We start from the raw sequence: 26,283 nt of genomic DNA on the forward strand, positions 1-26,283 counted from the left end.
AGAGAAGTGTGTTGCAGTCAACAAAGCTGAAAGCAATTGGAGAGCGAAAGAGCACTTTGATATCAGACATGAGATGCAGAGTTTGGAGTTTGCTCTTGCAGTTTTTGGTCTTGCTTTGGTCTCACTATGCTCCTTTTTCTCCCTTTTGGAATGGCAATATATATCCCGTGCCATTGTATGTTGGAAGCATGTGATTTGTTTTTTGCTTTTGTTTTGACATGGGGTTACAGTTAAGAGATTGCCTTTTGGACTTTTAAATAGTCTTAAGAATGAAAGACTATGGGACATTTCACATTTTGATATTGCCAGTAGCCTATAGAGACCAGGGAGTGGAATGTGGTGGTTGAAATAAGAATGGCCCCCATAGGCTCCTATGTTTGAGTGCTTAGTGGAACCAGGGAAAGTGTTTGAAGATTAGAAGGATTAGTACAGCCTTGTCGCAGGAAGTGTGTCATTAGAGGTGGGCTTTGAGGTTTCAAAAGCGCAAGCCAGGCCCAGTGTCCCTCTCTGCCTGCTGTCTGTGGATCAGGAATATAGCTCTCAGCTACTTCTTCATCACCAAGCCTGCCTGTCTGCTGCTATGCTCCCTACCATGATGACAGCGTACTCACCTCCGAAACGGTAAACAAGCTCCCAAGTAAATGCTTTATGAGTTGCCTTGGTCATGGTGTCTCTTCACAGCAATAAAACAGTGACTCGGATAATGTTTCTATTTGCCACAACACAGGATTTAATCCACAGTGTTGTCAAAAACAGACATGGAGGGCTGGAACAATGGCTCAGCAGTTAAGAATATTGGCTTCTTTCCAGAGGACCCAGGTTCAGTTCTTAGCAGATGGTAGTCTCAGCTATCTGTCACTCCAGTCCCAGAGAATCCAGCACCCTCTTCCAGCCTCTATGGGCACCAGGCAAATATGTGGTACAGAGAAGTAAATGGAAGCAAAACACCATACACGTAAAATAAAAATAATAATTAAAAAGTAGACAATCTGACTGACTTGAATAGATAAGAGCAATTAATCAAGTGCTGAGGATGTGGTGGGAGAAGGAAGGTCTGTGTCTTGGCTGAGCAGTGTTTTCCACCAGTCTTAATATTATTGGCTTCAATTCTGTTTCCACCTTTGCAACTCCCAGGTCCTCTAGTTTGCCATCTAACAAACAGGCTCAGCATACACAGCCTGTGAGGAGTGTTCCAGAAAATACAATGTCACTCATGGGCTGGGTTGGTTTCTTTCTGTATTTAATTTTTGACCTATATATTTAATGTAAGTGATAAAGAGAATATTTCAAAAGAACTTTAATGCTATTTCCATTAGTAAATTCTAGTTTAACAAATAAAATCATGATCTGGATTGGTAGGAAATTGTTCTAAAATTGGATTATCTATTTTTGTACTTGTTTTATGAAATGCTGGGAATAGAACCCATCTCCTCAGCACATATATAAAAGGGACCACAAAGCTAATTGTTTGAAGCGTACTTGAAAGTCTAAGCAACATGAAAAGAAAACTAAAAAACACAAGTCAGTGTGCTACTGAGTCGACCAAATAATTTTTGTTTAATAGGTTTTATTTTTTTAGGTGTTTTTTACTCTCCAAGAAAAACTGCACATGAATTTCAAAGACAAATAACTCAAGGACAGAGCAGAGCATGTGGTGCAGTGTCTGTACTGGACACAGCAAACCACACCAAAGGAAGCTCAGCAGCAGGCAAAAGCAGTCTGTACCTAAAACTTAGAAGAAAGGAATCAGCCGGGCGGTGGTGGCGTACGCCTTTAGTCCCAGCACTCAGGAGACAGAGCCAGGTGGATCTCTGTGAGTTCGAGGCCAGTCTGGTCTCCAAAGCGAGTTCCAGGAACGGCGAAAAACTGCACAGAGAAACCCTGTCTCGAAAAAACAAACAAACAAACAAAAAAGAAAAAAGAAAGAAAGGAATCAGCAGTCATACAACACGCAATGAGAAGCAGTACATTTTGCTTAATTTTTTTTCTGAATGAAAAGCATTTTTTTAAAGAATGCCTCATTTACATTTTAAATGAAAAAATTAACACCATGGTTTATGAGAAAGATGTTTATTTTTAACAATATTAAAACAAATTATTGTAAAGTTCTACAACACAGTAAATATGGATGGAATTCACCTTTCAGAAAAGACTTCTAGTACAAGTACAGTGAAGCCACATAGAGAATTCCAGTTATTTGCCCAGAACCTTTCAAAACTGTCTACTCACATAGTTCATCAATGTTCTTCATAGAATTGCTTCATTTTATAAAAATTTCAAAGCCCCATTATAGAATGTGCTTACATTGATTGACATTTTAAAATTCAGTTTATTATTACTTCACTATTGTACACATTAAAAGACATTTAAAACATTAGCCTTTATATTAATATATCATTCCTCCACAGAATCATGGCAAGTGATTGAACAGCTACATGTAAATAAAGTGACATCTGAGTTTCCTTCTGTGATTTAAAGTTTGAAAAGCTGGAGGTGCTTTGTTTCTGTTTATTCCTTTAAGTGATTTTCTATTATTTTTATTTACACAATTTTAATTTTATGATTTAGTAAAGATTAATTTTTTTTTTCATTTATTTTACAATACTATTCAGTTCTACATAATAGCCACAGATTCCCTTGTTCTTTCCCTTCCTGCCCCCCTCCACTTCCCCCCAGCCCACCCCCCATTCCCACTGCCTCCAGATCAAGGTCTCCCCCGAGGACTGGGATCGACCTGATAGACTCAGTCCAGGCAGATCCAGTCCCCTCCTCCCAGATTGAGCCAAGCGTCCCTGCATAAGTCCCAGGTTTCAAACAGCTAGCTCATGCAACGAGCCCAGGACCTGGTACCACTACCTAGATGCCTCCCAAACAGATCAAGCCAATCGACTGTCTCACCTATTCAGAGGGCCTGATCCAGTTGGGGGCCCCTCAGCCTTTGATGAACAGCCTGGACATGAGTGGGAGCAATGAATGGCAAGGGTCGAGGGAAAGAGAGCGGGAGATCCTAGCTGGATCAAGAAAAGAGAGGGAGAACAAGGAATAGGAGACCATGGTAAATGAAGACCACATGAGAAAAGGAAGAAACAAAGAGCTAAAGAGGCCCACAGAAATCCACAAAGATACCCCCACAAAAGACAGCCGGGACTGACCTACTCTGGTGATGGGAAGGCCAAACACCCTAATAGTTGGGCCATAAACCCCATCCAAGGACTGAGGAATCTGGATGCAGACATCCACGGCTAGGCCCCTGGTGGAGCACTGGGAGTCTAATTAGTGAGAAAGAGGAGGGTCTATATGAGCAAGAATTGTTGAAACCAAGGTTGGATAAAGCACAGGGACAAATAACCAAATGAATGGAAACACAAGATTAATGTTTTTTAAAAGAAAAATTTTAGTAAAATTAAATAGCAAAATTAGCATCTAACTGCTAATCAAAATTATACACATTCTCTAACGAACATCTGCACCTCCTTTTGATCTTGTCAGAAGTATATGTACAGAGAATCATAAGTATCAGCTCATCTGATTAGACTCATTTTCTTATAAAGAAAAACACCCTGTGCAATGAAAAATATCCTTGCACAAAGATACTATTATATGACTAATGTTATATATATAACTATTATTATATAACTAACACATATTCAATAAATTCTCTACCTTGTATTCTTTCAAGTTTAAAATAAAATTAATTAGAAAACATTAAGTATAAAAATTATGTCAGAAATTTAATACTGTACTGAATATGGGATAAGATTACATCTTTCTCAATGAATGAAAGTCTTATAAAATGAGCAGCACTGTGGTACAGCCTCCACCTACTGACTATCTAAACTAAACATGAATTGTGGGACTTAGAATATTCTGAGATAATACTAAAACTCAAATTATTTTTATGAATAATCTGAAAACTGCTAGCCACAACTGATGATGGTTAAATATGATGTAAACACTTCCTTTCTTTTTTGTAGTTCTGTTAGGTTTTCAAGTATAAGCAGTCTTCATAAAAGAGATGTACCTTTACTTCCATGTCTAAATCATAATCAGAAGCCACAATTATATTCTTAACTTATTTGAAAACACAAGACTGTGGAAGAGACCATCAGCTGTGCCCAGAATATTTTCTAAAGTTTTAAATCATTTTTATCAGTCACAGTGATTTCATTGCATACAACACAGTGGCATGTAAACTTACATTCAAAGGCTTCTGTTGTGCACATGCTAAAGTGGGATTTTCCTGAGATAAACTATCCTGCCGGCATAAAGCTGTATTCAGATTGCAATCTGAATTATAATCTGACATCAACCTCAACTCAGCACTAATATTGTTTCACCATCAGCTGATATGCACAGTATTTCTTTGCAGTGAACTAGTCATCAATCTAGTATTAAACAATGTGATTATAAAATTTTGTTTAAAATGAAATTTCCCAAACCATACAAAGATACACTGGAACAGGTACTTTAGATGTATCTATGTTTTTTCTTCACATGTAAACAGGAATCTCTTCTAACATTAATTAATTCAACAGGAACAGAGTATTGTAAAAGTTAAAACATTCACCAAATATCCATGTTCCATGTTTAAAGATCAGATAAGCATCAATTCGATTTGAAGGTTTGCTCTTGAATTTAGTAACCAAATAGGATCCCATCCTTAGATTTTTAATGAGGAAGTCATTCACAGGAAATAATTTCTCATTGGATGGCCTCAGAAATGCTGCTGAGATAGTCTTCAGATTTCATTATAAAATTTGTCCACTCCTGACAAATATCCTCCAGGGAGAACTCGTCACCACCGTATTCCAGAGGAAGAATGTCTGGGAAGTGCTGAAGTAGGCTTGATTTGTAATTGTTCCCATGCAGATGAATCTGAAATAGCCAGAGTGTTTTTAGAAGGCGTTGGCTTTGACTTCATCATGCTAGAAGCATTTCCAGTGGAAAAACAAACCCTACAAAGCACGATATACCGAGGCGAGCAAGTACATATACATACTGCACCCTTTGTTCTGTTCTCCAATCTAGGAATGCTACTTATATTTAGATGATGCTGATGTGAATGATAATTTTATTGTTCTCTTTGATTTGCATTTGTATATTTACAAAAGAATGATAAAATTTACTGCCTGATATTAATTCATAGTAAATAGAAGCATATAGCTGTACCCATAATTAGGCTCATGAGGAGTAATTTATATAGTTATAGTCCATGGATGCAGTACCATCAGGAAATTATAACAGCTGTGAGTCCTAAATTTTCTTTTCAAATTTTAAAAAGTGACTGTAGATTGCCAGTAAAGGCAAGATAAAGCAGGCCACAGAAAGCAAAAGTAGATCTTGCTAAAGAAGAAAAGCAAAAATATCTCTCCCATAGGGTGTAGAAGGACATGACACCTACATGCTTACAGATAATACTAGAGAAAATAGAATTGTTCAACACATGGGCTTTTTTCTTCAATGGACAAAATTGACATCTGTTCACCAAGAAGGCTGGAGAAGATGTTGTTTGATAGCTTGATGATCTTTTGCTATTCTGTTGACCTAGCCATCACCCCAATCCCCCAGACTCCTGAGCATTGTTTCTCTGTGAATATAACACATTCTTACAAAAAAAGGCCCCATGGACTTGGCAAAAGATGCTTATGCTTATTTGCTGTTATGTTTATTACAAACCCTTCCTCCCTAGACCCTTATCCTTCTCAGTCAATAGAACCCACTCTTGTGGAAGAGGTCACTAGTGCTTTCCAAAAGAGATGTACTTTGCAAAAAAGTTTCAATATAGCCCTGCCTTAAGCTTCGTTGTGACAATTGTCAGGAGGAAACTTTTTCCCAAAGTTTTACTGTGTTTAACTATGTAAAAGATAAACCACTTGGGGTCAGACTCCAGTTGATCCAGCCTGGCTAACTGAAGTCATGCTGAACCGAGTTTCATTCTTACCTCTCTGCGGATCATTTCCCAGCAGAGCTGGCAGGGACACTCACATAGAGGAAGATGTTCATCAGTGCTTTCAGCAACCATTTGATAAGAACCTATATGTGCTAGCATGTGAGGGTTGGGAATGGAGAGATGGCTCAGTGAACCTTAGTTCCCAGCACCCACACTGGGCAGTCTTAACTTCAGCTCCATGCATCTGATGCCCTCTCTGGCCACCTTGGATATTTCATACACACACACACACACACACACACACACACACACTTACTTTAAAAAAATAAATCTTTTTAAAGGAAAGATAAATGAGGGATGATAAATAAGTATTCATACTTGAGAATCTCAGATCCGAACCCTTGACTTTATTAGACTATCTAAGATGCTATCAGTTAGCTGAGAAGACATCCTATCTTCTCAGGAAAGGAGAAATGTTGAACTGTATATTGTAGTTGAGAAGCTGAGAAGGAAGAGTGCCTGAGTTTGGTTTCCCATTTCAGATAGTCTGCTGTGAGTTAACTTCCACCAAGCTACCTCACTTAACAGCTCAGTTTCTAAAGTTTTTGTCTTTTTGGTTCATATTCTCCCTTTTTATTAGACTCAGTTATTCTCAGTTTTGTTCTTATTTGTTCAAAATATAACCCAAAATAGATATGCTTATTTTTTAGAACTTTAAGAGTTAATCAGATGATATCTGGTATTACTAAGTAACACTAAAAGGAAGACAAAATGGCCTGTATAAAACACTAAAATGCAAAGTAGCCAGAAGTGGCCGGCTTCACTAGAGCTGACAATTTAGGGATGATTTTTCTTAAAGACAGAAAGAAATTGGCCTGGAGAGATAAGAGTTCAGTTCCCAGCACCTATATCAGGTGGTTTCCAACCAAATGTAACTCCAGCTCCAAGAGAACTGACACTCTCTTCTGGCCTCCAGGACACCTGCACTAACAGCACATCCCTCCACACAGACATACCCATAACTAAGAATGGAACAAATCTTTTTTTTTAATACAGAAATACCCATTGACAGTCACAAAAAACAATAAAAATACAAGAAAGAAGGAGAGGGACTTGTTGGAAAGAAGTAGTTCAATGGCAGTGGAGGAACCTGAGAAAAGGGTAAGGGGTGGTGGAGGAGCAAAATACATTAGATACATGCTTGAAATTGTCAAAGAATAAGGAAATCCATTTAAGGAAAATAAAGGGAAAAATACCAACTGGATTGCCTAGTCTGTGAAGAATCTCTCTAGTGTCATAAGGTTCTGACCAAGTATAAGATGTTATGCTTTCTGAAGATGGAAGAATAGTTTCTGGACTTCTAAGTATCTCATTATAATTAATGCCATCACTACTGTTATTTTTAGGTTTAAATCACAAAGTTCTTCCAAAACCATTTGTAGCAGGCAAATGGTGCACACCTGTGCATTCCCCGATTGCTCAGAAAACTGAGGTGGGAGGGTCACTTGAACTGAGAAATGAGAGTCAAACTGGACAACTTAACATCACCCTGAACGAAAGCTGTAAAGATGTTCCTCCACAGGCTAGTGCAGGAAAGCAGCTGCTGTTCTGGAGGACAAAATATTTGAAACCTTTCAAAAATTATAAACAACAAAATTTGAATTCCAAAATTCTGCATGAAATGAAGTTCAACAGGACAGGTTTGTGAAAGTCAACTCCTTTGCTTCAGCTACAAGTCATTTAATCCTATACCCCGGGCATGATACATTTCAGTTACATGTGTTTCATAGGTAAGATAGTATGTATTCTTATCTGTACAAACAACACATCCACATAACTTGGAAGTCAAAACAAGATTAAAAACAGAGACTTTGCTACTAACTCTGCCTTCACTCACCGTCCCTGGATCATTTGGGAATCATCCATATTTCTGTTTATCCTGACAAAACACATTTTTGTGCAAACATAATGTTTTCATGGAAAAGGCAGCAAAACCATCAACATGGATCTGCCTGGTATGCATCTCACCTTAAAACACACCCTGCAGTCTTGTGTGAGTTTATCATAGCTCCTCCCACCAGCCCCTCACAATGGATGCTTGATTGTCTTAATCTTTTTCTGGATCTATGCTTTTGTTGGTACACAGCTATAGTTGGGTGATGAATTTCCAGAAAATGCTGAAATAGCTTGTCATAACTATTACCACACTGCCCTCTACAGGGAATGTATTTTACACTCCAGTGATACACGCATGTCCGTTTCCCCAGAGTCTCACAGCCAGTAATGCTAGGGTTTTTTTTAAAGTAAATTTTAATTTATAAGAGTAGTTGTCATGTTTGATAAGTATTAGCAATATTGGTCCAGTGGTTTATGGCCAAGGGACATGGGAATATAGTAAAAAACTGTCCTTAAATAGGAAGAGGTAAGAATGTTCTCAGGAGATATAATCACTTGAATATATTTTACTTACCCGGCCCTTAATCTTTTCAGTCAGAAATGGTTTAATCATGGAAAAGACAGCATGGAAAATGACTGGCTCATTTATCAAATGGATGCCACGAACTTTCAATGGAAAAGAATCCTTTTGAAAGTAAAGAAAAACAAAACCTTAATAACACAACATAAATACTGCAGTTACATTCCTAAAGACAAGTCTCTTCTAGGAACACATTATAAGTTTATGGTAGGGGTCTGGAAGATGACTCATTGGGTAAAGCACTTGCTATACAAGCATTGAGACCACACACACCACATTTACAGCAGACTCTAAAGTGTAACTCCATTTTCAAAATGGTTTATTCCATCAATATAAAAGCCTGGTTTATCTATCACTGCCAGTGGACTCAAAAAAGATCTGCAGGAAGTTTTTTCGTAATAGCTTAGACCAAGTACGTTAGTTAATAGCCATGCATACACTTTCACCAGAAAATCCACTCCCTGGTCACACATAAAGCTTCTCCTAAGGAAACAATGGCAATTTAGGGCATTTTTAATTCAGTATTTTTACCAATTTTTTTTTTCCGAGACAGGGTTTCTCTGTGTAGCTTTGCGCCTTTCCTGGGACTCACTTGGTAGCCCAGGATGGCCTCGAACTCACAGAGATCCGCCTGGCTCTGCCTCCCGAGTGCTGGGATCAAAGGCGTGCGCCACCACCGCGCGGCTCCAAAAATATTTTTAGAGGAAAAAAATCAAACATCCATGAAAATTGAAAGAATATAACAATAAGCACACACTTTTTAAATTTTGACTTTGGAAATATCTTCAGTAACAAAGTCACACACTACTTAAAAAGCTTAAAAGGTTAATAACCTGAAAGAAAAATAAACTCATCAATAGTTTTCTTATCCAAAAGTTTAGTCATTACTGTTAATGCAGACTTTTTCCTCTTTTATGAAGACTATCTTCCCCTTCTTGCCATTTTGAAATGTATTATTAATTGGGTTTTCCCCACAGTCTATGTATAATTTTATTTAAACTTAATTGGCAATATGTCCTCTAAGCACCTTGCATTCTGTTCTGTCCCATTGTTGCAATATGATTTGTGGTGAGCATTGTGAGTTTTAGCATTGTTGAGATGGTCCAACAAATGGATATGTCATCGTTTAAGTGATCACTTTCCTATCTCTGGGCAAGTAAGTTGTATCTAATTTTCCTCTATTATAAGTCATGCTGCAGGCACTGTCTGTGTTCAGGAGAGAGGTGACTTTAGAAAGCTTTTATATCAGCAGATCTGGACTAGGATCCTTAGGTCACTGCTGATTTGAAGTGGTCATTGTCTGCCATCACCTGGGATGGCCATTAAGTAGAAAAGCATTTGGGAGACTTAAGAATCTAGAGCATAGTAAACTGTTATTGCTACAATGTACAAAGCCCTTACTGTAACATGACTATTTGTTAACTGGGTCCCGGAAGTAGAATTACTAGGTTAAAGATAATGGCTTTTAAAAAAAGACTTTGAAGGCTAGAAAGATGGCTCAGTCAGTCATCCGCTTGCCATGCAAACACTATGACTTAGGTTTGATCCCCACATTCTTGAGGTAGGGGGAGCTGAGCATGTTGGCATATGCTTATAATCCTAACACTGAGGTGGTGGAGAAGAGTCCCTGGGGTTCATTGGCCAGCCAGCCTAGCCTAATCAGTGATGGCCAATGACAGGCTGTGTCTCAAAATAGGGTAAATGGCACCTGAGGAATGACACCTAAGGTTGTCCACTGGCTTTCTTATATACATTCACCCATGCACAGGCACAAACACAAGAACACAGGTACATACACAAAGACTTGATTTCTGAAGAAAGGCATATCAGTTTATAGCTAGCAAGACATGTGAGATCTTACTGTACCATTGTTATATTTTTTGTACCAGGCTTTATCAACTGTCAGCCCCCAAACCATGACATGGAGACTTATTATTAATTATGAATGCTCAGCCTTAGCTTAGGCTTGTTTCTAGTTAGCTTTTTTAACTTAAAATAACCCATTTCTATTAATCTATGTGCTAGCCCAAGACTCGTTTACCTCATCTGTGTACTGTCCATCCTGCTTTGCTGCTTCCTCCGTGTCTGGCTGGCTGGGCCCCAGCTGGCTGGCTCCCCTTTTCTCTTTGCCCACCAGTCCCACCTATCTCTCCTCTACCTAGCTATTGATCGTTAATCTTTTTATTGGACCAACCAGGTTCCTTAGGCAGGTAAGGTGAAATAGCAGCACAGCCTTATGTAGTTAAACAAATTCATCATAAACAAAAGCAACACACCTTTACATAATTAAACAATTATTCTGCAACACAAACAAATGCAACACATCTTTACATAGTTAAAAAAAATTCTATTCCATAACAACTTTTTAGTCAACTTTTGTTGTTACTGTTTTTTATGACATCTCATGTAGCCCAGGCTGGCCTTCTGATTCTCCTGCTTGTACCAGCCAAATGCTGGAATTTCAGATGTGTTCCACCATGCCTGGCTTGAGCCAACTTTTTAATTTAGGAAGAAAACGTAAATGACAAAAATAAAACAAAATCACTTTATATTATAATGTATACATTCTGTATTTACTTAGTTTGAATGTATTTATTTTTGAAGTTTTGTTACATTTTTAATAAATTAATTATATCTATTGCTAACATTGTTTAAATATATATCTATCATTTCTAATATGTAAGTTTCTAAAACTGTACAAACACAATTAAACACTATCATATATTTAACACCTAACTGTTAGATATATACTCACCGTAAGCACAGCAGCAATCTTTTTGGCTACAGATGGGGTAATCTGGAAAGCGTGTGAAATCTGCCAGCCTTCCAGGTCAAATATGGCCTTGACTCCATTCCGCTGAGTTTCTACCTCCTGTACAATGAGCTCAGATGTGATCAAACTTACACGAAATACATCATAGGCTGTAAAAACTTTCGGGTCCCAGTATGCTACAATAAATAAATAAAGACATTCCATCTTAGCATTGGGTGAAGAATCAGAAAGATTCTTTAAGGGAACAAATTAATTTAAGACCCAAAGGATGTGTAGAAATAAAATCATGAACAAGGGATCATGAGTTAAGTAATAGATTGAATCGAAGTGCAAATATTTGCCTGCTTCTCCGTGCTTCCTTAAATTTCTGGAAATGAATAGATTTTAAGAGCACCGACTAAGAATGAATGCAGATCAAATTGGATTGGTAAATGAAGTCACATCATCACCTCAAGAGAGGGCCGTGCCTAGGAATGGACATGTTTACTGCCCCAACAGTGCTCCAAACTCAGAAATAGAAGTGTGATCCCGGGTTGCCATCAGCAGCAAGGATTATAGCAGCTGGGGGATCTGAACTAGACCCACATGCTCATGTGCTACAGGTGTGGTTACTAGTGCATCAGCGTTCAGAGGTCCTGCTGTCTGGAGGGAACTAGCTAATGGGGGCTCTAAGCTCATCAGCGGACTAAGGCATCTATGGATTCACAACTTAGTGGATTGGGGGATGGCACTGAGAACTTTGGAAATAGGGCCTGGTTGGAGGAAGTAGGTCATTAGGTGTGTGCACTTGAAGAGAATCTTTTGTCTCTTCTTCTCACTTGTTGACTCCTGGACACCATAATTCTGTCAGGTTTCCTCCATCATGTTCTCCCTGTTGCAGTACTCTGCACCCACACAAGCCCACAGTAATGAAGCCAACCAACGATGGATTTAAACCTTCAGAACCAGTCTTTCCTCCTCTCCCATTGTTTTCCTCAGGAACCCTGTCACAATGATGGACAGATGACTAACACACCAACCAAAGAGGTTTCTACGGGAAAAGCCTGTGGAGCAGATAGACAAACTGGTCATCTGCCAGATCTCAGGGACCAGCACAGAGCAGTCACGTCCCTACAAGCTTGAGCAGGAAGCTGGACTTGGAAAAGCAACTATACACACCCAGAGAAAACAAAGAGTACCTACAGTGAGAGGAGGTACTGATATTCTTGTCCACACAACCTGTTACTCCCCGCCATTCTTCAGACAGGTCATGGTAAGCAACAATGATAGTAGTAATGGCCAGGCAAGGAGGTAGTATTTAAAAATTATCAAGATTTATTAAAACTTGTCATATGGATACACATACAAGAAGACAGGAACCAAACTCCACAGACAAAGCAGTGAAAATCAAGGGAACAATTAAGAGAGAAAACTGAATTAGAAGAAGCAATCGTTTCAACAGACATAAGAGAGGACACTGGGAGCTATATGTAAGAATAGATAGGGCCGGGGGATGGTTCGGTGGGTATAGGCTCTTGCCAGCAAGCCTGACTGCCTAGCTCAGTACCAGGAACCAGCATGGTAGAAGGGAAGATTTGACCCCTGAAAGCCTTCTGACCTCACCCATGATGTGACACTCATGTACCCACCTACATACCCACACAAACACAAACACAGTAAATAAATAAACAAGCAAACAAATAAATAAATAAATAAATGTTTTGGAGAGGGTGATTACTGGTGGTAAGACCATATTGCTGAAGACACCACACACTTTGATCATCAAGTGACTTAGAAAAAATCAAGCAGGTACTAACCTGGAAGCCTCCTGACTGCTAGCTAACTTTCATAGTGCTGAAAGTTGCTATGTTGTAGGCTGCTGGGGAATCAAAGTCATCAACAGTCTTATCCATCTGTGAACTCGGAGAGCTATCGTAATAGCAGATCTGGCAAGATATGCCCACTGTTGCAACAGTGGTATAACCATTATGCAAGCAACAAACTGCTTCCTGATTGTGTGTGAGGCCTGCCACACGCTTGCTATTGTAAATCTGGTCACAAGACTACAGACAGGAAGTCACAGGCCCTATGGGGGAACCTATGGCTGGTATTTTGCTAAATGGTCCTGATACCAAACTGTGTTCTAAATACTCACCTTTATACTCATAGATTAGTGCAGCTCTCTGCCCTCATTGGAAAAATTTCTTTTTGCAGTGGATGGTGGTTAACACAGAAATTTACAAACTGTCAAAGTTGAAAGAAAAAGTGACTGTAGAGTAGAGACCTCAGCCATAAATGGGACATCTGTCACACACACACACACACACACACACACACACACACACACACACACCACACCACACATCAGGGAACATGGCAGAAGACCTAGTGGAAAGATTGTAAGAACTAGAGGTTGACCAGTGCTGGGAAACACTGTCTTCCGGATGTGGCAATGGAGGTGAAAGAAGCCCTGACCCCAGAGCAGCAGGGTCGCCTGCACAAGAGCAAGCCAGTGAACATTCCAGCATGGATGGGGGAAGGCTCTGAGTCCAGTCCTGGCTGAGAAGATATTGTCAGTGGATCCTGCTGTCTTCAGGGACATGGCCCCTGTTCAGTTGTCCACGTGCCACTGTATACTCATTTGCATATGGACAGCACTGATTGGACTTAATGGGTTATTTGAAAAGGACAAGAATTTGGAAAGGGGATGTGGGGGGCGGTGTCTGAGAGGAATTGGACAGGGTAGATATGATCAAAATATATTATATACATGTATGAAATTCTAAAAGAATAAATAAAATACTTTATTTTTAAAAGAATAATTATTTTTAAAAAGACTCAGTAGAAATCTTAGAAATAAAAATTAACTCAACTCAAAAACACCAGTTGAGATGGAAGCAGATGTAGAGATCCACAGCCAAGCACTGGACAAGCTCCCAGAGTCCAGTTGAAGAGAGGGAGGAGGGAATGGAGGAGCCAGGGGAGTCAAGATCACAATGGGGGAACCCACAGAGACAGCTGACCTGAACTCATGGGAGCTCATGGACTCTGGACCAACAGTTAGAGAGCCTGCATGGTCCTAGGCCTTCTGCATGTGAGTGACAGATGTGTAGCATGGTCTGTTTGTGGGGCTTCTAGCAATGAGATCAGGACCTGTCCCTGGTGCTTGAGCTGTTACCCATGCTGGGATGCTTTGCCTAGCCTTGATGCAGGGAAGAAGCTTGGTCCTGCCTCAACTTGATGTGCCATGCTTTGTTGTCCATGGGAGGCCTGCCCCTTTCTGAAGGGAGGAGGAGTGGATGGAGGAAGGGTGGACAGGAGGTGGGGGAAAGGAAGAGAACGAGAAGGGGGGGGGAGACTGTGATTGGTATGTAAAAGAAATGAAATGATTTAATTTAAAAAATCAGTTGATGGGTTAAGTGGCAAAAGAGAGCCAGCCAGCGACTGAAAAATGATTTAAAAAGTCAAGTTGAGCAATTTTCCCCAAACTCACATAAAAGACAAGATTTTATATTAACAAAAAATTGAGACCAATGCAGCTGAATCTGTAAATTTCAAAACCCAAATAATAAGATATCTGTAAGCCAGAAACAAAAAGCAGGAAACAAGAAAGGAACAGTTATGGTAGAAAAAGTTTTCTGTAGTCGAAAACAATACGTACGGCTTCGGACTGGAGGCCACTGAGTACCTAAAGGGTATGTGAAAAAGAAAATGTCTCAGGTCAGGTGTGGTGGTGCACACCGGTAATCCCAGCACTTCAAGGTAGAAGCCAGAGAATCCGGAGTTCAAGGTCATCTTCAGCTACACACTGAGTTCAAAGTCAGCCTCGGCTCTGTGAGAGCCTGTCAAAAGGAGGGAAGACGGGAGGAAGGGAGGGAAGAAAAAGAATAAAAAAAATGATTACTAACTAAGAAACTGGAAAAGCTCAGAAAATCAAAGATCCTTGTAGGCTTCCAAGTTAATTTGGATATGCTATTTATTGAGGTAGTGTATAGGGAAGGAAAGATCATACATACACATCCCATAATGGTGACCAAAAGACGGCCAACTGGATGCAGGTAGAACAGGGAACTAATTGTATTGATCTGAATCCCCAAAGAATAAAACATGGTAAAGACACAGTTCTGGTAGTTATCTGTGCTTATATGACACCTATAGTAGGGACTGTCTAGCACAGACAGTTTTCCTTGTTATAGGAGAGAGAGACAAAGATACATATGAGAAACTGATGGACTGGAGACATGGCTCAACAGTCAGGACTGTCCTGTTCTTGCAAAGGACCTGAGTTTCATTCCAAGCACCCATGTGGCTCACAAGCAGCTCACAACTTCCTGTAACTCAGCTCTAAGGGATCCCTTACTGTCTCTGGCCTCTGTGGACATCTTCATTCATACGCACATACTCCTTTACAGAGATACACAAATGCACATAATTTTTTAATATTTAAAAATATGATGAGTAGGAAATGAAGACTGAGGCCAGTATCCTGAGGAATTTCAGAACTTTAAGGCTGATGAAAACAGGTGGTTCCTGTGGTAGAAATGAAGAATATCAATTTGGTTGAAGGAAAAACTGGAGTGCATGGCAATAGAGACACAGAATAGTGTAGTTCACAAGAGAGAAGGAAAATAGGACTTGGCTTGTTTATCAGATTTACTGGAAAGAGGATTACTCGCCACGGTTGCCTACAGTTATTCCAGTAGATGCAGAAGTGAAACCAGACCAGATGAGAATCTTGAGAAGTATGGTTGGTGAACTACAGGAACCAGGAGTCTGGCTGAGAACAGCAAAGGTGAGTGCAGAAGGGGCAGGTGGAGGCTGGAGTGGGACTAAGGAACAGTTTTTGTTTTCAGAGGCTGAAGCTTAACAGTTCTAAATGCTAGCTGGCATTATAAAGCCATGAGGAAAAAGATAAAGATCCAGAAAGGGAAAAAGTGGCCATGGTATTTCTCTTTGATTTACAGCAACTCAAATTCTTGGTAAGAATATGGGAATTATTCATTCAGCTCAAAAATATGACACTTCTTCAGCTGAATACGACAATGATGAAATACAAGCTGAACAAAGGAAATTTGCAGATTATAAAAGCTTCTGAGCCGACTAACCTGCCAGACCTGTTTCTCCCTGTATTCACTTTCTGTGAGTAGAAAATAAAAGTTCATTTTCTCATTCCAGTAGCTTCAGTTCAAACTTGCAATAGTTATGTGCAGGCTAGCAGCTACTGTATAACAGGATCATTACAGAAGGTTCTATTGCACAGTACTAGCTAAGTAAACTAAATAAAGAAAAATAAATGAGAAATTAGAATTTTAATTTCTTCCCTAGATCCACCTACCATTTATTATTCACTGTGTGCCAGCTAATGTTCTTGACATATGTGTGCATGTGCTATGTAAAACAAGACACAATTCTCATAGCAACTCTGTGTTAGTAGGTTTTTACTGTGTGCATTTTACAGACTTCAATAAAGTCAACATGCCCCATAGCTTCAACTCATAATAACTCAGCTATGGTTAAATATTCATTGCCAAAATTTGCTTTTGCTGCTGTAGTGTAGTAGTTGCTCTCAAAGGCCTCAAATTGTGTCCTCTGTCATGGGGCTGATAAAGGTCCAAATAGACCGAAGGGCTCTGCCTTCTCTCTCTGCTTTTACTGTACAGACATGGTACAGAGGGGAGGTGGCGGCAGTGGGCTTTGTGGGAAAGTCAGCTACTCCATTAATTCAAGTAAATTAAGAAAGTCCATAAAATCTTATTTTATTCATAAAATACTTCTAAGTTTCTTCCTTTTGTTCTAGAGTAACATAGCACACAGGAGGCTTGCAACATACCTTTCTTTTCTGACCTTCCTTAATCCTATGCATCTTTGAGTTTAAATATCTTTGCGGTAAACAACACATCTTTTTTAGCGTGTGTGTGTGTGTGTGTGTGTGTGTGTGTGTGTGTGTGTGTGTGTGTAACACGCACATATGGCTGTACATGAAGGTAAATGTTGGCTGTCTTTATCATTCTCTGCCTTATTTTTTGAGCCTCGAGCTCACTGATTCAACTAGACATATGGTGCAGCAAGCCCCAGGCATCTACCTGTCTCCATCTCTAGGGTTACAGACAAGCACTGCAACAGGCACTGGCTTTTTACATGGGTCCAGCGGATCTGAATTCAGGTCCTTATGCTTATGTAGCAAGTTTTTTTTACCATCTGATCTGACGTCCCAGTTCCTAAATATCACACTTTTAAGTTCCTATACTCCCAGAGGCCCAGGCTATACAAAAGACCTGTTAGTGTGCTATTAAGGCATTTGTGATTTTTTTTTTTTTTAAAAAGCACATTGGCTTTGTCACTATAAAAAGGTTGTTTTCACCTAATTTTGTCTCAGCTAGAAAAACAAAACGAACAACAAATGCCCAGCCAGGCACTCCAAAGCCCAGACACTTAAAAGGGGGGTGGGGAGGATAAAATAAAACATCTGGATGTTTCAGTTTTATGCTCCTGGAACACAGTTGTCACAGAAAATATAAGCACCACTTAAAAGTGAATCTCAGATAAACTGGGTACAAGATTTAGCGTAAGTATGTCTTAGGCATACCAAAATCTAATTTGTGGTTTATCTGAAATTTAAATTCTACTGGTAACCCTAAGTTTTTATAGTATAATCATTTTTTGATAATTCAAACATATATGCTGGCCAGCCCATCCCTAAGAAGCTTCCTTTGACATGGATGGAGCCACAAAAGAACAGAAAAGCCACTACTGTGTGCTCTGTGGGTGATATAAAACCTGGGGCAAAAAATACAGACTCCAGTCATACTTACTCATGTAATACTTTCAAGAGTTAAAAAACAGCATCTTGCCATCGACAAAGCAACAAGCAATTGAGATAAATGCAGAGGTCTTACATAGAGGTAAGTAGTGAACACTAATACGTGTGTATTTAAAATCTTTAAAGAAGAAACTAGCTGGGCATGGTAGTCTGCCTGTGATCTCACTAAGTAGTAGGAGGCTGAGGGAGGATGATTCCTTGGGCCCAGAAGTTCGAAGCCACCTGACCTCAAAGTTCAAAGTCAGCATGGTCAGTATTTTGAGACTCCATTGAAAGAGACAGACAAACAAAGATAGACATAGATAGATATTTGTAAATATAATTCAAAGACATTCTGTTCCTGAAATGTTGGTTAACTATGTTCTTTCAAATGGACTATGAGACAGTGTGGGGAAAGTGAGATTCTCTTCTCTCACCTGGAAGTTTTAACCACACAGAACTTAAGATGTAACAGAGATTATAGGTCTCCAGTTATGGATCTGAAAATTTATTTGGTCTCCTCCAAAGTCATATGCTAGAATTCTACCTCCAAGTTCATGGTACTACTCTGCATGTACCCCCCCACCCACCCACACACAAAGAGCCTGCCATGGTCAGAGGATAATTTTAGGGCATCAGGTCTTTCCTTTCATTATGGGTTCCAAAGTTCGAACTCAGGCCATCAGACTTTTGTAGCAAGTACTTTTGTCTGCTGAGCCATCTTAATAAGATAGTTCACGGTATTAGGAAGTAGATTGGAGAATAAGGGTAGAGTCCTCATGAATGGGATTAGTGCCATTTTAAGAAGTCCCAAGGACCACTGTACTTCTTATACTATGTGAGGGCAGGGCGAGATCTCTGTGTAGCAGAAAACAGTCCCTCATCAGAACAAAATCACTGGTGCTTTCATATTGTATTTCACAGCCTCAAGCACTAAGAACAAAATTTCAATTTTTCTAGGCAACCAGTCTATGGGACTATACTATAGTAGCCTAATGAAATAAGACATTGACCAAAAGAAACACCAGAACACCTAGTCATGAAAGGAAGACGTAAAATCAAAATAGGAAGGAGAAGCAGAGCTGCAGATGACTCACCAATTCTGTAAATAAGAACCCTGCTGCCCGTGGGATCCCTGGACCTCAACACTCCATGGTAGCCAGCCTTCAAAAGTCCAATGATACTTCTAGGGTGTAGATCTGCACTTAATTCTGGACATTCTGCTCGCCATTTATAATAGTTTTTCAGTAACTGGGGAAAAAAACAAAAATTAAATATGTCCATAAATGATGCACATGGTAAATATTTTTAAAACAGTTGAAAGACATGATGTTGTGTGTGAACCTTGTCATCTATCATATCAGAATCTGGAAGAGTTTTTTAGTTATAAAAGACAAAGTTCCTTTCATTAAGGATTTGAGATCACAAGAGTTGGCCTTGAACTCAAGACTCAGTTATTTTTAGTTGCCATCCATAATAATCTCCTGAAATAGTCACCAATGAGTCTAGACCTTCCGATGTATACCTTCCAGAAAGAGGTGGAATTGGCTTTGGAGCTGAGCTGGACTTATATCCTGATTTGACAAATAGTGTAGTAGTGGAAATGACACTATGTTAGACCTGAAAATCCTGGTGCCTTCTGAGTTTACTTTTAGGGATAGAGGCATATATATGATTACTGGGTGGCAACAGTCCACATGGAGAGAAGCCAGGGAGATGGAGAAGCCATCCTAAATAGTATACCTTCAGTCAGGTTCCCACTGGATACCATGAGGAGCCAAAATGCATCACCACACTGAGCCTTGGTCAAGCACAGAACACAGGCAACTGTGGAGTCATGCTGTATGTCAAAAACCTTAAGGGAGATTTCTTACTTAGCAATAGATAACTGAAACATTACCCTTAGTACTTTTAGAACAAGGAATGAAAGCCAATCAAATGAATTAGAAGTAAAGAAACTACATAACTAAAAATTAGATCTTGGAAAACTATAGTTTAAAGGAAACACATTGTCCCCCAGCCCCATAGAAGCACCACCATAATTGGCTTGTCAACAAAAAGTTTTATCATTTAATTTTCTTTGTGATTTTTTGCATTGTAGTATTTCCTAAATTGACATTGTTTAATGCTTAAAGGGTGCTATTAGCCACTTTGAACCTCAGTTAGGTGAAAGACATTTTGTGGAAACACTAGAAAGATACCTATGGGAACCTTGTCCTTTGCTGAGTTAGAGTCTTAATCTGGGGAAACTTCATCAAAGGAATTTCATATTTGAAATCCATTATCATGAGCATAATAACTGTAGTCACAAAGCAGTAATAATCCAGAGGAGACCCGACAAATTGCTTAAACATAGGGAGAACTCTGAGCTGAGAAGGAAGTCCCTGGCTGGGACTGAGTTGGAGAAGAGCCAGTTGGACCATGAGAAAAGCGTCACCATGGAGTCCTCTAGGACAGAGCCTCTGTGGTCCTCCTTCTCTCTCTTTCCTCCCTCTCCCTATTCTCATGTTGTCATCTTCTCTTTCTGTCTGTCTGTCTCTCTGCATCTAATAAAGTCCCTTTCGCTTAAAAGAGAGAGACTTACTAAAAGTCAAATGCAGCAAAGTAAGAAAGAGGAAAGTCAGACAATTTGCCCGGAAAAATAATTGGTGACCTAAATAGCCATTTCCAAAGGCAACAAGAACAAGAGGCACATTGTAGCTCTGATATATTCATTCTTTCCAATACTATGAATCTCCCTTCCTCCTCCTGTCCTAGGTGGCATCAGAATTGGTGTCAAAAGCATTTTATGATGCTCACTTGCTTTTTGACAGTTTCCTCAGACAAAAGTAAGCCTTTAAATCCTTATTCGGTGTAGAAGTCAAAAGCAACATCTTGGTGACTATATAGAACAATGGTTTTATTGTCTTGGGAATATCAAAGTGTATCTCACTATAGAGGATCATTGAGCTTATGAAGGCAGCACATTCAGCACATATCTGTAGAGTGTGGGCTCTCGGGAGATGAAAACATGTTCAATGAAAGAATGGGTCAATCATGAACGCATCAGCTGTGCCTGCACTTGAAAAGAATCATTTCTGTAAGTATGAACAATTACTATCATGCGTCTTGACACTTAAACCTCCTAACGGCTCAAAATCCAAATCTTTGGTCATTAATTCCACACTGATAAACAAATTCACAAGTACAGTTTACATAAATGTTAATAATAAAAATAAATTGCCACTAAGCAATTCTCAAGACAAACAGAAGTCCAGAGCAACAGCAACAACAACAAAAAAAGCTACAAATGAATATTTGTATGTTTTACTATTGTTACTGAAAGCTATCTATTTCAAATTGGAAGTGTCTATTTAAAATGTTCTATTAGGGTAGGTTCCTTCTTACATTTTTCCACCTATTTTCAAACAATGACACACACACAGACACACACACACACACACACAACATATTTGTGCCACTATTATGAAGTACAATACCATCTTCTCAGTTTTTGCCTTCAAGGTAACTGCCATTATCCCATTATATAGGTAATGAAGTCTTGAGAAATTGTGTTTATCCACTAAGCAGAATGAAAATTGAAATTTATATATGGTATGATAAATTTCACAAAAAGAAGCTACAGTTTGATGGAAATTGTCAGGAAGAAGAAGAATTTTAAAAGCTTCAAAGTCTTGGTATAAATCATAAAGATGATTAAAGTACTATGCACACTGTACATGTTTTGAGTCATTTTGTTGCTAATAGTATAATAACATAGATGGTACCAGTTATAAAGAGATGAAGTTTATCCTGGCTCACAGTTCTGGCCCGAGGTCTAGTGGACCACTGATGCAGTTAGCCTTCTTGCTGGTAGAGTCCTCAGAAAACACCAGGCATTATATGGCAAGACTCAGGGAGTGTATATATAGCATGGTCTCTCTTGCTAAAAACTATCAGTATTCTATCATGAATGCTCCACAATGACCAACTCTTTCCAGGAAAGCCCACTCTAAACACTGTAGTTGGATTATATTTCTGCCCTCTTAATACTTCACCATAGGAATTAAACCTCTATATGAGTTTTGAGGGAACCAACCATATCCAAACCATCACAGCTTAAGACAGAAATGGAAGGAACTAGACAGTTTACTTGTCAAACAGATGGAGGCTATTTTCATGCTAACTGTTCTGACCCGAAGGAGCCAGTCCTGTCTTCCAGCAGCACAGGCTTTGCTGAGCTTCAACCAAGTTCAAAGCCATGTGCCATAGCTTAACAGCTATGGGATACTGATGAGTTACTCTACTGTGCCACAGTTTAACAGTTATGTGAGTACTGGTGTGTTATTCTAGTGTGCCACAGCTTAACAGTTAAGTGAGTACTGGTGTGTTACTCTAGTCTGCCACAGCTTAACAGCTATGTGAGTACCTGAGGAGTTACTCTACTGTGCCACAGTTTAACAGTGAGTACTGAGGAGTCACTCTATATCTCAATCTCTTGTAAAATGAAAAAATAGACAAGATAAACAGTTCAGCAAAAATGCTTGTCATTCTATAAACATGTTGGCTATTAAGACTAGAAAATACAATTTATCATAACTTCAAAAACCAGAAATGAGAAATTCCATTATAACTGAGGGAATTTTAGAAGTTTCTTCCTACAAAACGTTAGGGCTTATATATCATGAGTAAAAGAGTTTGCACTAACTACCACTGCAGAAGAAAATAAAAACAAAGTTGCATACATTTGCCCTTTCCTCTTTCTTTCCAGTTGACACACAAGACAGAGGTCACAAACAGAAACTGGGGTTCTGTTCAGTGGACTCGGACACAGTCCTACTAGGCAATTCATCAAGGGTCTAGGCAATGAAAACCATTCAACAAAAGAGGAAATACAGGAAATGTACACATTCTCAGAGAGGCTACAAACTGATTCTATATCTTTACCTGCTTACTCGTGACTGTTGAAGAAGTAGCAAAGACCAACAATCCATAGAATTTGTTATTAGGTATCTCTCTGTATTTTAAGGACTCATTTAAACTACAGAAACTGTATTTTCATATTCAGTAGCTGCAAAGTACACACTAGTGTATTCCTTGATCATGGTGTTCAGAAACTTCACACCTGGCAAGCACAGGGAAAGAAGTGAAGCTGCATGGTTATTTAATTCCTAACATCAAAATAATCTCCCTAAATTGAAATCAGCATTAAAAAAGACAAGCTATTCATAATCCATTTCTAAAGACATTGTTGGATAGAAGCATTTATAAAAAGACTGGGGATGTAGCTCAGTCATAGACTACTGACCTACCATGTACATGGCCCCGGGTTCAATCCCCTCTTCAAAATAGAAAAAAAAGAGAAATAAAGAAAAATAATTTTACAGTACCCAAACAGAGGCTGGGGCATGATTCACTAGTATAGTGAGTGTTTATCCTGCACAAAAATTGAGTTCAATTCCACAAGAGGAAAATGCTGGTTCTCTGAAAGGCAAATCACCACAGCAGTGGCAGCATTTGTCAAGATCATGAGGCTCTATAATAATAATAATAATAATAATAATAATAATAATAATAAATGCAAACAAAGAAGAGTGAAAGGATGAAGGAAGCTCACTTCCCCAGCTCCATGGCTGCTGCATATATGGCAAGACTCAGTTTTTTTTCTTAAGAAATTTTTTATTCATTTTACACACCAATCACAGATCCCCCTCCTCCCTCCTTCCACCCCTCTAGCAAGACTTAGTCTTGATGATGGCAAGTTAACTGGCTAGCCTCCTTCTGATACACTGCCGACGTCACCAGAAAAGAAAGCACCAATGAAACCCAGGAGCAAACAAAAACTTGTCAATCCGTTGAATCATGCCTAAACATTTCAGTTCTTTCAGAAAGGACGTGGTTAAATATCAGATAGGCTGTAAGCTAGGACAAAGACCTCATTTCTTTGATGTAGATAGGTGTTTTTGAAGCAAAAAATAAAATAAATGGGAAACAAAGAAGATAACAGAAAAAATTAGTTTTAGATATCTAAAATATGGTTAACCTCTCTTATACCAAAATTAGTGCATATTATAAGGAAAATGAAAAACTGTTTCTCATCTAGCAGGCATAAATCATATTTGGTAAAGCAGCACACGTAACAGGGAGAAAAAGACACCGTTATACAGTGCTCACTTCACCAGCGTAGCAAACCAAGTGAAAACTCCCTGCAATGCTATCGCAGTCCTCAACACTGAAAATAGGAGCACCACACTGCAGCAACTGATGAATTTGTTTAATAGAGACCGACAAGGGTATGTTCCTCTGTGTGGATACAGATGAAGTATAAAGACAAACTAGAATGCAAAGTCAGTGATAGAAGAAAACACCCACCTGACGATGGCATTTTCTGTACTGCTAAACAGAATGCGGATGTAGAGAAAGAGGAACCTCACATGAAGGGATAAGTGGCGGGCATGGCAGCACTGGAGTCCCCATGCCTGGATGAAGGCATGAGCAGTGAGCATGGGAGCTAGCACCACCCAGTAACAGTCTCCACAGCCACAAACAGGGAACTGATTAGATACCTTTAATGTAGTATCTCCATCTTAAGGGATAATACAGTCCAAAAAAAAAGTGTAAGATGTGTATGCACGTGCTCACATGACATGATTCTGTACAACAAGAGGCTGAGAAAAGTCAAAAACAGACAACAAAAAAACCACAGGTACCTGTTTGAGTGAACACTGATCATAGGTGCGAAGTAATAGGCACTCAACTACTAACTAATGTTTGTGGTGGGATTTTTTTTCCTTTTTGGAAATTCCTTTGCACTTTTTATTATTTTTTTAATTGCTTGTATTGCTTTTGCCATACTCAGCGCTTATCCAATAAAAGTAGTTTCATAAAATTCAGAGATGTTGGAATTCCACACCCTAGTATCCCTTGGAGAAAGGTCTCGGTCATGGTCAGGTCCTCCTGTTGACCGCTGACCGCTTACTTGGTGCCAAGCACAGGGCTGAGCACATCTTGTTCTAGTAGTTATAGGTTAATGTGCAATTGTCGAAACTACTGTCATGTCCTCACAGTTACTGAACAGATAAGGGCTCTGACCCCAAGGTACAAATTCAAGGTCGCATCTCTTTGGCCCCAAGACCCCTTCTCAGTGTCCTGTGAATACCTGAAACAGAAGGAATCGGTCGTCCCGCCCTGGATTCCAAACACTCCAAACTACCTGACAGTAGTGGCATTTAGCTCTATTAACATAGACATTTTCAAGATGCATTCAGATGTCCATTTCGTCCTTCTCTGACCGCGCTTGGAGTTACCTACTTAGGTGTGTAGGGGCTGAACTCCCACATCTCCACTTCCTCTAATCCCTGGGACCAAACTAGTTCAAGCGAAGGTCCAGACCAACGGGACCACAGCCACCGCGGGGAAGGGGAGCGGGGGGGGGGACACCCCCGGGGGTCTGGGCGCACCTGCAGCCACATCGCCACGCTCAGCGCGCGTGGATCCTGCCCGGTGCACACTTACCCGCCAGGCCAGGTCCAGATCGAAATCCCGGGCGCGCAGGAAGCGCAGCAAGAAGGCGTCTGTGAACGGGTGCGGGGTCTGTGGGACGCCCGCCTCCTCCGCTCGGCGCCTCAACTCCGCCAGGCCCGGCTGTACCAGCGGCGAGTGGTCGGGCAGCGCGTTGAGCTGTGGCCCTGCCACTGGCCCCGAACGCATCTCTGCCATGCCCGCCGCGCCACCGCCGCTGCCAGGGCGGCGGGGAAAAGCATGGGCCCAGCGCCACCCTCCGCCCCCACCCCCACCCCCACCCCCGCCGTGGCCGCCGCCCCACGCACACTCATCCGGGCAAGCCTCGGACTCCCTGCGCCCCTCCGGTGCAAGGGCCACGGCAACCCTCTTAAGGGAACCCACGTGGTACCCGCGGGTGCTGATCACGTCTTTAGGGCTTTCTAGCGGTAGCTGGAGCCAGTCCCAGTTAAGGAAAGTCCTAGTGTTGAAAGTCAAGAATGCAAAGTCAAAAAGTTACTTGGAGTGTTATGAGTCCGCTGCCAGAGGACCTTTCCCACTCCGTCCCCTTCGTCCCTCCCCGCCCCTGCTCCTTTTTCATGAAGCTATAAAGAGACTTTAAACAGCTATTTAATAGCTGGTGGCAGAAACTCTAGGCGTCCCGCCCCCCAACTACTCCTTCCTTAAGGGCTGAGCTCAGGCCATCTCCGGTATTCTAGTTTCCGAACTGCAATTCTAAGAAGCCACCTTGGCAGTCTGGCTGCTCCTCCCGCTCCTTGCTTCTGTTCAGAAAAATGCTTCCCAGATCTTGTCATCTAGCTCTGTTAGAGTCATATACAAATAAAAGGGGAGGTGATGGACGCGGGTACTTTTTAAACATAATCAAT

The 26,283-nt window shown here is 40.2% G+C and overlaps 1 protein-coding gene across 2 annotated transcripts; it reads right to left on the minus strand.

The window, feature by feature from the left end:
• Positions 1–4,207: 4,207 nt before the first annotated feature.
• On the minus strand, positions 4,208–25,654 carry Ttpa (alpha tocopherol transfer protein). 2 transcript variants are annotated; one of them, XM_037206393.1, is made up of 6 exons: positions 25,412–25,654; positions 19,015–19,168; positions 14,780–14,806; positions 11,122–11,315; positions 8,361–8,471; positions 4,208–4,875 (listed from the first exon to the last, which is right to left on the minus strand). In XM_037206393.1, exons 1-6 carry the CDS (start codon positions 25,613–25,615, stop codon positions 4,702–4,704), a joined length of 864 nt encoding a protein of 287 aa, XP_037062288.1. In that variant the 5' UTR covers positions 25,616–25,654; the 3' UTR covers positions 4,208–4,701. The 2 variants fall into 2 exon arrangements, with proteins under 2 accessions (XP_037062288.1, XP_028720341.1); XM_028864508.2 differs by lacking the exon at positions 14,780–14,806.
• Positions 25,655–26,283: the final 629 nt, after the last annotated feature.

This window comes from Peromyscus leucopus, chromosome 5 (assembly GCF_004664715.2).
Source record: "Peromyscus leucopus breed LL Stock chromosome 5, UCI_PerLeu_2.1, whole genome shotgun sequence".
NCBI classification, from domain to species: Eukaryota; Metazoa; Chordata; class Mammalia; order Rodentia; family Cricetidae; genus Peromyscus; species Peromyscus leucopus.